General features: G+C 35.7%; 1 protein-coding gene across 1 annotated transcript; it reads right to left on the bottom strand.

Annotated features, from left to right (window-relative positions):
* Window positions 1-8,929: 8,929 nt before the first annotated feature.
* On the bottom strand, window positions 8,930-13,570 carry LOC141317134 (E3 ubiquitin-protein ligase RNF31-like; the record flags this gene model as incomplete). The annotated part of the gene is made up of 3 exons (XM_073832944.1): window positions 8,930-9,510; window positions 9,602-9,767; window positions 13,474-13,570. Coding segments are annotated over 3 exons (314 nt in total), but the record flags the coding sequence as incomplete, so codon positions are not given.
* Window positions 13,571-14,711: the final 1,141 nt, after the last annotated feature.

The following is a 14,711-nucleotide window of genomic DNA, read 5'->3' as shown; positions in this document are numbered from 1 at the left end:
ACACATGAAAACTGTAACAATGTATCTTACAAGGTAACACAATGTAACCTTGTTCTCAGTTGAAATGTGACCTAGAATAGAATGGACCTAGAAAGACCTTGAAAGGTCCTTGAATTTGAAGTTTACCAAGGTGTGGGAACCCTAGTAAAAATGGTAACGGGTAATGGAAATTGAGCTAGTGTCATTGTCCACCTCATTTCAGTTCAAAAAGTATCTGTGCAATTAAGTTGACAATATTGCCAGAAATTAAGTGTTCCTAACTAAGCTAGCCAAAGGCAACATGGGCAAGGAACTCAAACTCAGTCGGTGACAGAAATTGAGAAAAAACTTGGGTAAAACCAGGCGGGCAGATCTCCTCTGGCCAGACAAAATTTGAACTTTTTTTCTCAGAATTGTGATATAAACTTGCAATTGCGAGTTATAAAGTCAGAATTGCGACATATAAAGTCAAAATTAATCATTTTTTCTCCGAATTGCATGACATAAACATTGCTTCAAGAGTTTGTATCTTGCAATTCTGAGAAATTTTAATTACAACTGCGAGTTTAAAATGTCCAATTCTGACTTTTTTTTCTAACATTTGTGAGTTTTATATCTTGCAATTCTGACTTTTTTCCCTCCGAATTGTGAGATGTAAAGTCTGAATTGTGAGTTATAAGGTCCAATTTTGAGGGGGGAAAAGACTGATATGTTTTCAGAATTGCAAGTTTATATCTCAATTCTGAGTTAATAACTCACAATTGCATGTTACAAATTTTAGAATTGTGAGTTTATATCACACAATTCGGAGAAAAAAAGTCCTTATGTTGTCCCATGGGCTGTGACTTTCTTTCTTCTTTCAAGTTTTAAAAAAAGTGCATCCTTGCTGAACAAAAGTACTGAATGCTTGCAAAAAAATAAAAACTTACTGACCCCAAACTTTTGAATGGTAGTTTACAATATATATATATAAATAAAAAGTGGCGTCTACAAATCAATAATGCTAGCTTTTCAAAGAATGAACCTCTGAGCCACCTTTTGAATTAGTAATTAGTCTTATCCAATTAGTGCTATTTTTCTCAGTTGTGTGAAGTCAGTTTCCTTCAAGTTCAGTCCTAGCAAAATAACACCAAGAAACATGAATAAACTGACACCCATTAAGTGTAAGACTCAATTTTAAACAAAATTTTAATTTTCTTATTTTGACACCTAACAAACTTCATCTTGTGTAAATGTTTTGATCGAAAAGTGTGCTTGATATTTTCTTATAATAAATTTACATTTAAATTGTGGCTTAAGTATCTAAATACTTTTTGTGACCACTGTAGGGGAGGTTGTGCTTTTAGCCCATTTTTAGATCAACGTGTCAGTGTGAATTGCCGTTTTCATTGTCAGTTTTCGAAACATTACAGTTCAACCACTGATGTTACATGGACTATTTTAATAATGTCTTTTTCTGTCTTGAATGTGGTAGGCCAGTTGTGTTGCTGACTAAGCAGGGTCAGAAATCTTAATTTATGTTTCGAAGTGCATTTAGAAAACAGGTAAGGTTAACATTTATTTTGTGCTAACATTAAAGGGCAATGAATTGGCTTCCTCATTCAAGTTGAGTGTGACAATTCCAGAAGCTGTCTTTTTTCACAGAAAGCTTTCCAGTGCCCATACTATTCTTTCACCTTTGTCTCTCCCTCTCTTTACTCTGCCTCTCTCTAACTTTTGATTGTCCTGTGGGATATCAGCAACTTTTGAATACTGCACAGCTCCAAAACAGACGTGAGTGTCTTAATAATAGTTGCAGCCTAGAAAGTCAAAGCTCTGTAGATAATGCCAGTCAGAAAGCCAGCAAGCATGAAGCCCCAGTTGCTCATTTCAATATAATAGATTCAGCCAAAATATCTTATATCCCCCTTTAGGATATGCTCAGAAAGGAAAGGATTTTTTTTTTCAGTAATAGAATTTAATCAAGTCAGGATGGTATTCAAATGTTTAATCATTACTGAAATAAAACTTTTACAATATTGTTTATCTGTTCCCTATCACAAGTGTGGTTTGGAGTTCACATAATAGGCCTATATGGTGCTTAAGTTTTGTGAAGCGTTGAATGTTCTCATTTTAATTTGACTGCTGGTGCCAATTTATTTTGATACAGTTGGTTGATCAGCATTCCACCACTACATTTGCTTTGCGCTGCTATCTGGTTATGCAAGATAATGAAGGTCAAAGGAGAGGCGCGGTGCATGTTAAAAAGCCCCTGCTTCCATTCTGGAGGTTTTGACCCCACTCTCAATTTCGGTGTGTATTGACCAAAGTCTGCAGTCTGTACTACAAAGCATACCAGTCTAATTTACTGGCTAACATCGTGCCAGAACACACAAGAACATTCATGACGCAATACATACTCCGACGCTTCCACGTCAATCACAAAGCAGCCAATCAGAACAGTCGCCTCTGTTTTCGCGCTTTCAGTTTAGCAACGCATTGCAGACGAAAACAGTAAAATATCTTAACATACCTTGTGTTTTCATGATGTTTCACCAGACAGATTCTAAACGTCCAAGATCTGAAAATAAAAAAGAAATAAAAACCAAGCGGACATTTTAGCACAAATCATTAATTTATTAAATAAATACATATGTATTTTTTAACCGACGTTTATGTGCAACATGAGTGATTTGTCATAAAATATCAGTATTTCCTTTGTACTCCAATTAGCTTAGTTGTGGGCGGAGTTACCCGGCTTGACTCCACAGCAGAAATAAAAACCCAAGCCACTACCAAGAATAAAAAAAACAACAACCTCTGATTAACATGGAAAGATATCAACTAAGTTCACAAGAATGGCTAAAATCAACTTTAAAGGTATATAGTCCAAAAAAAAATCTCATCATGTACTCACCCTTATATGCAAGCCAGGTTTCTGGCTGTTATTGCGACTTTTTATCTAAAAATTCAGACTTTTTTCTCAGAATTGTGAGATATAAACTCACAATTGCAACTTATAAATTTAGATTTGCGATATATAAACTTGGAATTCTGAGAAATTAAGTAAGAATTGCGAAATATAAACTTTCAATTACGAGTTATAAAGTCATAATTGTAAGAAAAAGTCACAATTCTTACTTTTTTCTTAGAATTGAGTTTTCTCACAAATGAAAGTTTGTGTCTTCCAATTCTGACTTCTTTTCTCAGAATTGTGAGATATAAACTCGCAACTGCCAGTTATAAAGTCAGAATTGCAAGATATAAACTTGCAATTCTGACCTTTTTCTCAGAATTGTGAGAAATGCAATCAGAATGGCAAGTTATAAAAGGAGAATTGCGAGATATAAACTTGAAATTCTGAGAAATGAAGTCAGAATTGCGCGATGTAAACTCACAATTCCGAGTTATAAGAACAGAATTGTGTGATATAAACTCGCAATTGCGGATTATAAAGTCAGAACTGAGATCTAAAGTTCTTACTTTTTCTCAGAATTGCATGATATAAACTCACAATTCTGAGAAATAGAATTGAGATAAAACTCGCAATTCTTTTTTCTCACAAATGGGAGTTTGTCTCTCAATTCTGATTTTTCCCTCAGAATTGTGAGGTATAAATACAGAATTTCTAGATATAAGCTCACAATTCTGACTTTTTCTCACAATTGTAAGATGTAAACTCGCAATTCCGAGTTGTAAGATCAGAATTGCATGACATTAACTCACAATTCCAAGTTATAAAGTCAGAATTACAAGATGTAAAGTCACAATTCTTACTTGCATGATATAAACTCACAATTGCGAGAAATGAAGTAGGGAATGTGAGATAAAAACTTACAATTCTTACTTTTTTTCTTACAAATGTGAGTTTGTGCCTCGCAGTTTGTGAGACATGAACTTGTAATTTGAGTTATAAGGTCTAATTTTGAGAAGAAAAAAAAGACAAGTTTATGTCTCAATTCTGACTTAATTACAATTGCATGTTATAAATTTATAATTGCGAGATATTAACTCACAATTCTGAGCAAAAAAGTCAGAATTGTGAGATGCAAACGCACAATTACCTTTTTTATTTTTTATTTAGTGGCGGACAGGCTTATTTACAGGCTTCCATATCCTTACATCATCCCATGGGGTTGTGACTTTCTTTCTTCAGATGAACATAATCAAAGATTTTTTTGAAAAATAATCCTTCTCTGAGAGTCCATAATGCATGTGGATAGTAACCCCAAAGTTGACATTTCAAAAACCATGCAAAATGAAGATGACCATAACCCTTATGACCCCAGAGGATAAGTAATTTCTTCTAAAAAGTAAAACAGGTGTGTACAAATGATAAATATAATAATTAAATAGAATTGGTGTAAATTGCGTACAAGCCTTTTAATGAATAATTCACAAAGCACAAACATTGTTAACACAGCTAGACTGACTGTTCGTTTGTATCATGATATCCATGACTCTCCTGGCTTTATTAATGGCTCTATCCAGATTTGATACCTTAAAAAAGAAAGAAGGCCTAAAGACATATCAAAATGATCCTAGTGATGTATAACCCATTTCCTAAGGCCCATTCCTTGTCCCATCTGTCTACTGAGAGCATACAGTACACATACAGTATCTACACTGCTACACTAAGAGCTTGCAGGAATCAACACGAAATGCCATTCAAAAACCAGTTTACTTATATAATTGAACATTTTCAAGTAAAATAGCATATGTGGGGCTTGATTTTATCCACTGGACTATGAAAACGGAGTTAGAGTATATTTGAAACATCATGCACTGATGAATCGAGCATTAGGAATGTAAACATTGAAATATGCAAATCAATGAGAAAATGAAATTGCATGAAAATACGCAATAGAGCTAATTATAAAGATATCTTGCGACTGCACACCACACTAGCTCCATTTCACTAAGGGAGTGGTGGCTCGGGGTGTTAAAGATGTGGAGACACTTCAGCAGAATCACAGACCCAGCTGGGCTAGGCTGCATTTCTGTCTCTTTCTTCCTTCTCCCTCGTCTGCTACAGACCAGAACCTCATCTATCCCAAAAGCCCCAGAGACACAGGTCCCCGCACCAGAGAGGCCATCTGTCAAAACAAGTTAGACGTCACGTCACAGCTTGCCACAACTGTCGTAATCGTGGAGAAAAAGCCACTACGAGTGTGCTTATTCAGGGTAAAACTCTGAACCACGGCCTCAGTCGCAGACAGTGTGATGTAATACAATTTGCATTGTAACAGATTACATCGTTGCATTTTAAACAGGGTCAGAAATGAACTTTTCCATTAAGAGGCAATATTGCCCCCTGGAATTGATTTCCAGAGGCATTTTTTTTCCATTTGCAAGGGTAGTTTTTATCATTATAAAAAAACATATGTTGTCTTTATGTCAAACACCAATGTCAATGTATCCAATTACTTTAATCAATATTTCAAACTGTTGTCAATAACAATAGAAAGTTTAAAATTTTATCTAAATTACAGGAGACATGTAAAAACAGGACTTTATGGCTGCAATAGTATGACAAAAATGATTATTGTAGATTATTGTTCTTAATATTGTAATATTGATTATTAATATCGACATATCGAAAACAATACAAAACGTTTTTTTCAAATTCTGGCTTCATACATAGACAAGCTTGTCAGTCCACGACATAAGCCAAGTCTACCACACCCCGTTATAATCACTGAAGCTACGAAATTAATATTTATATTTACATCGTACCTGCACTGTGTTGTTTATGCGGGATTTCGCAGCGTGCGCGCTCATCAGCTCTGGCGTTTTCAGCGCTGACTAATCTAAGCGCCTCTGATTGGTCAATGCATTGCTAAATTTAACAGAATCGCGTTTGATTGGTTATAAGGCTCTCCGCTGCTCAAAACAGCGCGTACAAGTAAATTCTGTGTGCGTGAATCTTAATCTAACCCTAATTCCGCAAATTGACACGTTTACATTTTTTTTTAATTGCGACAGCCGTAATACATTGTTTAAATGTGCAGGGCATTTTTTACCCCTTTGTCTTGATTTTATGGGCCATTTTTGCCACAAGCCCTATTTTCCGACCCTGATTTTAAACTTTAACCCTGCTTTGACTGTTTCTGTTCTCAAGCGAAATTGATCAGAACTCAGATACCTCCTCTTTTTGGACTTAAAAAATGTCCTAAATCGCCCAAAATGTCCAGGATTCGGCTTTTGCTTTCTACATTCGCCATTCATTGTGTGCGTTTTTGTATTAAAGCCTTGCACTTGACTTTTCTTAATCCCACTCCCGCAAACATTCTAATGTTGAATATAATTTTTGCTATCAATATGCGTAGTATTTAAATCGCTTTGGATGCAACTGGTGTTGGATGTAGGGTTGCCAAATCCATATTTTTTTTTTTCCACGGAACAGGGATGATATTGTTGTTGTATTCTTGTATTGAAACATTTTGCATTCTACCTGTGATAAAACTGCAGATATTAGTTTTGTGAAGGATGGCCTGGTTGGAAGCTTTTTAGCTGTGTCTATGATCAAACTGAATAACTGCAACTGTAAAATGTAGTTTTGGTATGGAAATGACATATTTTGATACCAAAAATAGGACCCCAACCCCCCCCCCCCCCCTCTCCATCCTATGTCCTCTTTTTTTGAAAAACATGAAAAATATTGCTAACACTTTACAATAAGGTTCCGTTTGTACACAAATTAAGGGATATTTCACCCAAAAATGCAAATTACACCCTGCGGCTCGTGACGATACACTGATGTCCTAAGACACGAAACTGAACAGTATTTATATCATTTTTTATCTTTGACATTCAGCCATGTCCAACAACTGTCCCGAGCGCGTGCTCAGCATCCGGCTTGTTACATGTGAACGCGCTCTGGCGTAGTATACGCAAACTCCGGAAGCGATCTGTCGCGTGTATACGACATTCATTGTTTAAACAGAGCACAGAGATTGTGGGTATAGCGGCTATTCAAAATGGTAATTACTTGCGTTTATCCTGACTGTTCAAACTGATTTAAAGATAAAAGATTACGTTTACTTGCACGAACTCATCCGGGTCTGTTGACTTTTCACCGATTTCCCCTTCCGTCGTTTGCGTATACTACGCCAGAGCACGTACACAGGTAACGCGCCAGATGCTGAGCTGAGTTGGACATTGCTGTATATCAAAGGTAAAAAATGATCTAAATACTGTTCAGTTTCTCGCAAAAACCGATCGTTTCGTGTCTTAGGACATCAATGTATCGTCAAGAGCCGCAGGGTGTAATATGGATTTGTCTGCGCATGTTTTTTTTTTACTTTTAAAGGTTTGGTGCCCATCCACTGCCATTAAATCACTAACAGACTGCAGCGGTTTGAGTTAAAAATCGGTAATCGTTTTGTGTTCTACTAAAGAAACAAAGTCACCTACATTTTGGATGCCCTGGGGGTAAGCAGATAAATATCAAATTTTCATTTTTGGGTGAACTATCCCTTTAACATTAGGCCTACCTAAACTGAACCTTATTGTAAAGTTACCAAAATCTCTCAAACTAATAACATAAAGGCTTCTTTGTTATCAATATGCACCTCTTTTCACTGCTGTGTCCTCACACAGACAATTACCTCAGAACATGTGTCAGTCCGTCCTCTGCTCCTCATGGGGTTTCCTCTATCGCCATATCCCATCATGCATTTCTTATTATGTCAGTGCTTTCTGCAGAGCCAATCAATATGCTGAAAAACAGGACAAAGCAATCTGCACACTAACTACACTCAAACACACTCAAAAGAATAGTTGTCACACAAAGGCAACTGTAACAGCTGTGTTTTTCCATCAGTTATATCTTATACCTTGTCGTGCCGCAAACTGCCCTCATTAGGGCGGGATAAGTGGCTGGTAGGATATCCTATATCCTGATAGGAAACTCAATATTTCACAGCTGAGCAGTTAAGTGTGCTTCTGAAGAAGGCTACATTGGTGAACATCAGCTAAACAGAGTATTATATGTGACCCTGGACCACAAAACCAGTTTTAAGTAGCATGGGTGTATTTGTAGCACTAGCCAACAATACAATGTATGGGACAAATTATTGATTTTTCTTTTATGCCAAAAACCATTAGGATAAAGTAAAGATCATGTTCTGTTAAGATATTTTGTAAATTTCCTACCGTGAATATATCAAAATTTAATTTTTGATTAGTAATACGCATTGCTAAGAAGTTAATTTGGACAACTTCATAGGCGATTTTCTCTTTTTTATTTTGGATTTTTTTGCACCCTCAGATTTTAGATTTTCAAATAGTTGTATCTCAGCTAAATATTGCTCTATCCTAACAAATCAATAGAAAGCTTATTTATTCAGCTTTCAGATGATGTTTAAATCTCATTTAAAAAAAACTGACCATTATGACTGGTTTTGTGGTCCAGGGTCACATGTATAGGTAAAGTTATATAGCAAATTTAAGGGAACAAATAGTGTAAAGTAAAAAAAAAAAAAAAAATTAAATCAACTACTGTATGTGACCAATCAGCATCATAAAACTTTACAGTGCATGTAATTCTCATTTCTAAGAATAACGACCTCTTAAAAATATCATTGACTTTCTCGTTATGTGTGCCTATAATTTCTGCTTAAAATGGCCCATGCTCTTCCACGATCATGAGCTTCAAAAATGAAATTCATAAATTCAGGAATATCTGGCTGCACAAATGTCCTCCGACTAAAAATAGCATCTGATCAGTGGTTTCCCTGACTACAACCCCACTGTAAATGGCTTAAGACTTATACAGAGATGAGCAAAAATGTGTTTTAAGGCTCCGATCTCAGAGGCAACCTTGATACGACTAAATGGAAAAGTAATAAAGAAGATGTCTTTGAGATGTTGATCGAGTGACGTCAACGTGACTTGTGGTTTTTCTGCTTTGTCTTAAAGGATTATTGACCATTTTGCTCTTTTTGAAACACAAAGAGTCACTATAGTCAACATTTTATAAATTATGTTTAATCATATATATATATTTACATATAGACCCACATTTTAAACATCATGCCATTATTACTTTGATTGCATGTCTTTTGACACCTATCATTCTGCTGGTTAATCTGATAATGAACAGCTTAAAGTACAATCAACTAAAAGTTAAACCCATAAAACCATTTAAAATTATTTAAAACGTTTGATGCTTACATTTAAAAACTAATAAACGTAAGTGGTTTTATTATAGCTGTCAAAGTGTTTTTAAATCACTGTCTTTTTAAATCAAGTTACAGCTATAATGCTATTTAAGGGTGATTAAAATCAAAACATGATTAAAAGGAAGAATTTTCAATCACAAAAGCTTAGAGAAAAAGAAAACATACACCAGTGTGTGCATTGTGCAAATGTGTGCAACTACATCACATTAAGAACAGGGAAGCACTGTGTTTAACATTCTGTCACCCTCGCAGCTCATATCATAAAACAGAGCTACAGTTAAAATAGATTAAATGATCATGGTAAAAAAGAAAGTTTTCACTTCTTGCGAGGGACCTTGTCACCCAGAGGCACGTCATCCATGAGTTTCTGCAGATGTGAAAGTTAAAGAAAGAGTTTAATAGCTGTACAAAGACAGAAGTCATGCTTACTGACTGAAGAATGGACAGTATCAGCCCACCTTAAGCAGTCTAGCAGAGTAAGCTCTCTCATCTTCTCCATCCACCTGTCTGGCGTCCACATGGTATCTCCTGCAGGCCACGATCAGCTCATCGGGAGCATAAAGGAGGGCGGGGTCGATAGAATGGCCATTAATGAGGCTGACCAGGTACTCTCGATAATGCTTTCTGAAATACAGAGGATAACACTATTTTATTTATTTATTAAAGGTATCTCCTAATAATTTACTCACCCATATGTCATCCAAGATGTTCATGACTTTCTTTCTTCAGTAAAAAAGAAATGAAGGTTTTTGAAGAAAACATTCCAGGATTTCTCTCTATATAGTGGACTTTAAAGTTGATATGATTCTTAAGGGTCTTAATGAGAAATGACCACCGGTCTTAGTACACGATATAACTACAGAAGAGTCAAGTTTTAAATAGGACAAATAACTCGTTGGTCATTTTTGAATGTGATGCTATTGGTCTAATTGGATTCAATGATCTATGCTAAGCTATGCTAAAAGTGATATCGCCAGAACAGGAGAACGGCTGAATGGATTTAAAAACGGTAAAACTCAACTTATTAACTCGGGGGGAGTTGGAGAATGCGCCTATTTCCAAAAAAAGTGGAGTGTTCCTTTAATATGTTTTTGGAACCTGTAATACTTTTTTCAGGATTCTTTGATCAATAAAAGGCTAAAAAGAACAGCATTTATTTAAAACAGAAAGGTTTTCTAACAATATACACTTCTTTTTTGAAGGAAATAGTTTTATTCACCAAGGATGTGTTAAATTAATAAGTGACAGCATAGATGATTACATTGATAGAAACTTATTTATCAAAGAATCCTGAAAAAAAGAATCACAGGTTCCAAAACAATATTTGGTAGCACAACTGTTTCCAACATTGATAATACTAATAATAAATCAGCATATTAGAATGATTTCTGAAGGATCATGTGACACTTAAGACTAGAGTAACAGCTGATGAAAATTCAGATTTGCATCACAGGAATAAATTACTGTTTTCTTTTGTATTTTTGATCAAATAAATGCAGCCTTCATGAGCATAAGAGACCTTAAAAAAACATCACAAGTGTTACTGATGCCAAACTTTTTGAGCAGCAGTGTAGGTCTAAGTACCAACCCAGTGTTTGCAAAGTGAACATGCAAAGAAAGTCAAAAGCCCTTTACAAAAAATGGTAAAACAATGTCAGATGATTTTGAAGTTGGAGGAGAAAAAACCCTACTGTTTTGAACCGAAGTACACAGACAAAGAACTAACCATGCGTGACCTTTCCAACGTGATTGTAATCACGCCGCGCACCGCAGTGCTAGTGCAAGATGACTATTTGTCATTAAAAAGTATATACATTTTTAATTCTTTTTTTTTTTTTTTTTAAATGACTGAATTTTGCTAGATAAGACCCTTATTCCTTGCCTGGGATCGTGTAGAGCTCTTTTGAAGCTGCAATGAAACTGCAATTTGAACCTTCAACCCATTGGCTCCCATTGAAGTCACTACATGTAAAAAAAAATCCTGGAATGTTTTCCTCAAAAACCTTAATTTCTTTTTGACTGAAGATAGAAAGACATGAACATCTTGGATGACATGTGGGTGAGTTAATCATCAGGAAATTTTTGTGGCAACAGATGTCTTTGGCCACTTCACTGCATCTTGACGTTTTTCTCAGTGTCTCACTAATCCTGTTTAACACTAGAGCCAACTGCGGTCAAAATTTAAATGTGATTACAATTTTTGTTTACTCACAATGTGGCAATTTAAATACTATATTGCATAATAGCACTGACATATTCCAAATATTCAAACATTTGTATTGAGTCTGCATGTTATAGAGTGCTGAGTCTAAAACCAGAAATAATTTTTTGCACTGCTGGTTCCATCATCCTGAAGTCTTTTTTTTTTTTTTTGTTTGGTTTAAGTTAGGTTTTTTAATGTTTTTTGTTGTTGTTGTTGTTGTTTTTGTTGTTGAAAGTCTGAAATAACATCTGTGGTTAACAAAATCTTTTCCTTTTATGTGTTGTTAACAGGTGACTAAATGCAACAACAGAGATTCTCCAAGACATTAAACGCCATCACACTGAGCAGGAAAACTCATACTCACTAGTCTCCTTTTACAGCTTATTCGAAAAAGGAAAGGAAAGGACGTGACGTGAGGCCAAGTCTGGTAACTCATACTTGGAATTTGTGCTCTGCGTTTAACCCATCCAAGTGCACACACACAGCTTAATTGAAAAAGGAAAGTAAAGGACGTGACATGAGGCCAAGTATGGTGACCCATACCTGGAATTTGTGATCTGCGTTTAACCCATCCAAGTGCACACACACAGCTTAATTGAAAAAGGAAAGTAAAGGATGTGACCTCTTTTTTTCTTTCTCCACTTTAAAGAACCTTTTAAGAATTTGTGCTCTGCGTTTAACCTATGCAAGTGCATGCACAATTCTTAATTGAAAAAGGAAAGTAAAGGACGTGACATGAGGCCAAGTATGGTGACCCATACTTGGAATTTGTGCTCTGCGTTTAACCCATCCAAGTGCACACACACAGTAGTGGACACACACACACACACACACACACACCGTGAACACACACCCAGAGCAGTGGACAGCCATATTGCAATCACTGCAGCGCCCGGGGTTCGGTGCCTTGCTCAAGGGACTCACCTCAATCATGGTATTGAGGGTGGAGAGAGTGCTGTACCTGCAACATTTGGGTTACAAGTCCGACTCTCTAACCATTAGGCCCCATATTAAGAATATACTAGTGGTCTTGCAAAACGTTTCCAACTCAAACTTGTACGTCTTAAAGACTGAAAGAGCTGTCAGAAGCTTAGCGGTGGTGATGTTGAAATTCATTTATAGCCTACTTTGAGCTTTTTACTTCTGGCTATTGGCAGTTATTCCATAGAAAGACTGGTTTAAAAATGATTCACATTGATAGAGTTGATGGCACTGCCAAAAATGATGCAACCAAGTGCAAATTTTAATTTTTTTGTGTTTTGTTACTAAAGTTCAGTTATTAAAAGAACCTCTTTTTTTCTTTCTCCACTTTAAAGAACCTTTTATAGAATGGATAGAAAGGTTCCATGAATGTTAAAGGATTACTTCACTTCCAGAGTAAAAATTTCCTAATAATTTGCTTACCCCCAGGTCATCCAAGACGTCCATGTCTTTCTTTTTTCAGTCGAAAAGAAATGAGGGTTTTTGAGAAAAACAATCCTGGATTCTTCGTTATATAGTGGACTTCAGTGGGAGCCAATGGCTTTGGAAAGCCAAAAGTCCAAATTGCCGTTTCAATGCAGCTTCAAAGGGCTCTACACGATCCCAGCCGAGGAATAAGGGACTTATCTAGCAAAATGATCGAAAATAAATTAAAATTTCAATACTTTTTAAACACAAATGCTTGTCTTGCACTAGCTGGACCTCACACATTACGTAATCATGAAGGCATGACGTAGGCAAAAGTATTGAGGTTTTTTCGCCCTACTACACAGATGAAGAACTAACGGTGTCTGACATTTACCAAAATTATTATGTAATGCGTAAAGTCGCGCATCACAGAGCTAGTGCCAATCATTTAAATAAATAAGACCCTTATTCCTTAGCTGGGATCGTGAGGAGCCCCTTTGAAGCTGCACTGAAACTGCAATTTGGATCTTCAACCCCTTGATCCCCATTCAAGTCCACTATATGGAGAAAAATCCTGGAATGTTTTCCTCAAATAGCTTAATTTCTTTTCGACTGAAGAAAGAAAGACATCTTGAATGACATGGAGATTAATAAATTATCAGGAAAGTGAACTAATTCTTTAAAGGTTCCTTATGGAACCACAGATGCCGTCAACATGGTAACAATGATGTCACTCACTCGCAGAGTCCCGCCTGGCCCGGCTGAGTCTGAGCCCCACACGGCGAATCGGTCTGACGACTCCCTTCATCTTTCTGCTCGCTCACTCCACACACACCTGACGCAAAAACAACACAGCAAGGTTGCATTTGGGGAAAAGGCAGAGTTTTTCAGGAAGATATTTTCAGTACAGACAAGTGGAACAGAGTGTGAAATAAAGCTGTAAGGAGTAGGTGTATGTGTGTGTTTGACAATGATTTCATGGTACAAATATAGCCTCGGCCTGAGAAGCGGTAATTGGAAGGCCGTTTAGTTGGAAAACTGTGCTTTGCTATATGATGTCCAGCTTTTAGGCTTTCATTACAGTAAAAGCAATGTTGCTCCACTGGGCAGTTGAGATAAAGAGTGAAATTGGAAGCAAACTAGACTTTAAGACAGAGACGGACAAATTAGATGAAGAGACAGACAGACAAACAGATTACAGAAGTACTGGGGCAGATAAGAGAGAGTGAAATAGGGTCACACAGTTAAGGCCAGATCACACCAAGGACGATAACTACAATGTTTAAATAATCGTTCTAATTCTATAAGAATAGCAAGGTCCAGATCACAACTATAACAATGATGACACAGAGGAACGATATTGGTGGAATCACTTTAAGAACATTTTTTTTTTTCTAGATACAGAATTATAAAAATAATCCACTCGAGCTCAAGCCTTTAAAGCAACAGACAACATACACTACCAGTCAAAAGTTTTTGAACAGTAAGATTTTTAGTGTTTTTTAAACAAGTCTCTTCTGCTCACCAAGCCTGCATTTATTTGTTTCAAAATACAGCAAACACAGCAAAATTTTGCATTTTAAAAAAAAATAACTTTTCTATTTGAATATATTTTAAAATGTAATTTATTCCAGTGATTTCAAAGCTGAATTTTTAGAATCATTACTCCAGTCACATGATCCTTCAGAAATTCTAATTCATTCTAATATTCTGATTTGTTGCTCAAAAAACATTTATTATTATTATTATTATTATGTTAAAAACAGCAAAAAATGAATAAAGTTCAGAAGAACAGCATTTACCTGAAATAGAAATAATTTGTAAAATTATAAATGTCCATCATTTTATCAATTTAGAGCATCCTTGCTAAATAAAAGTATAAATTTTTATAATTTCTTTTCTGAAAAAAATAAAAATAAATAAATTATATATATATATATATATATATATATATATATATATATATATATATATAT

The sequence above is a fragment of the Garra rufa genome, unplaced genomic scaffold, assembly GCF_049309525.1.
Source record: "Garra rufa unplaced genomic scaffold, GarRuf1.0 hap1_unplaced_373, whole genome shotgun sequence".
Taxonomy (NCBI): Eukaryota; Metazoa; Chordata; class Actinopteri; order Cypriniformes; family Cyprinidae; genus Garra; species Garra rufa.
Note: the sequence above shows the minus strand (reverse complement) of the source record. Positions and strands in the feature narration are given on the sequence as shown.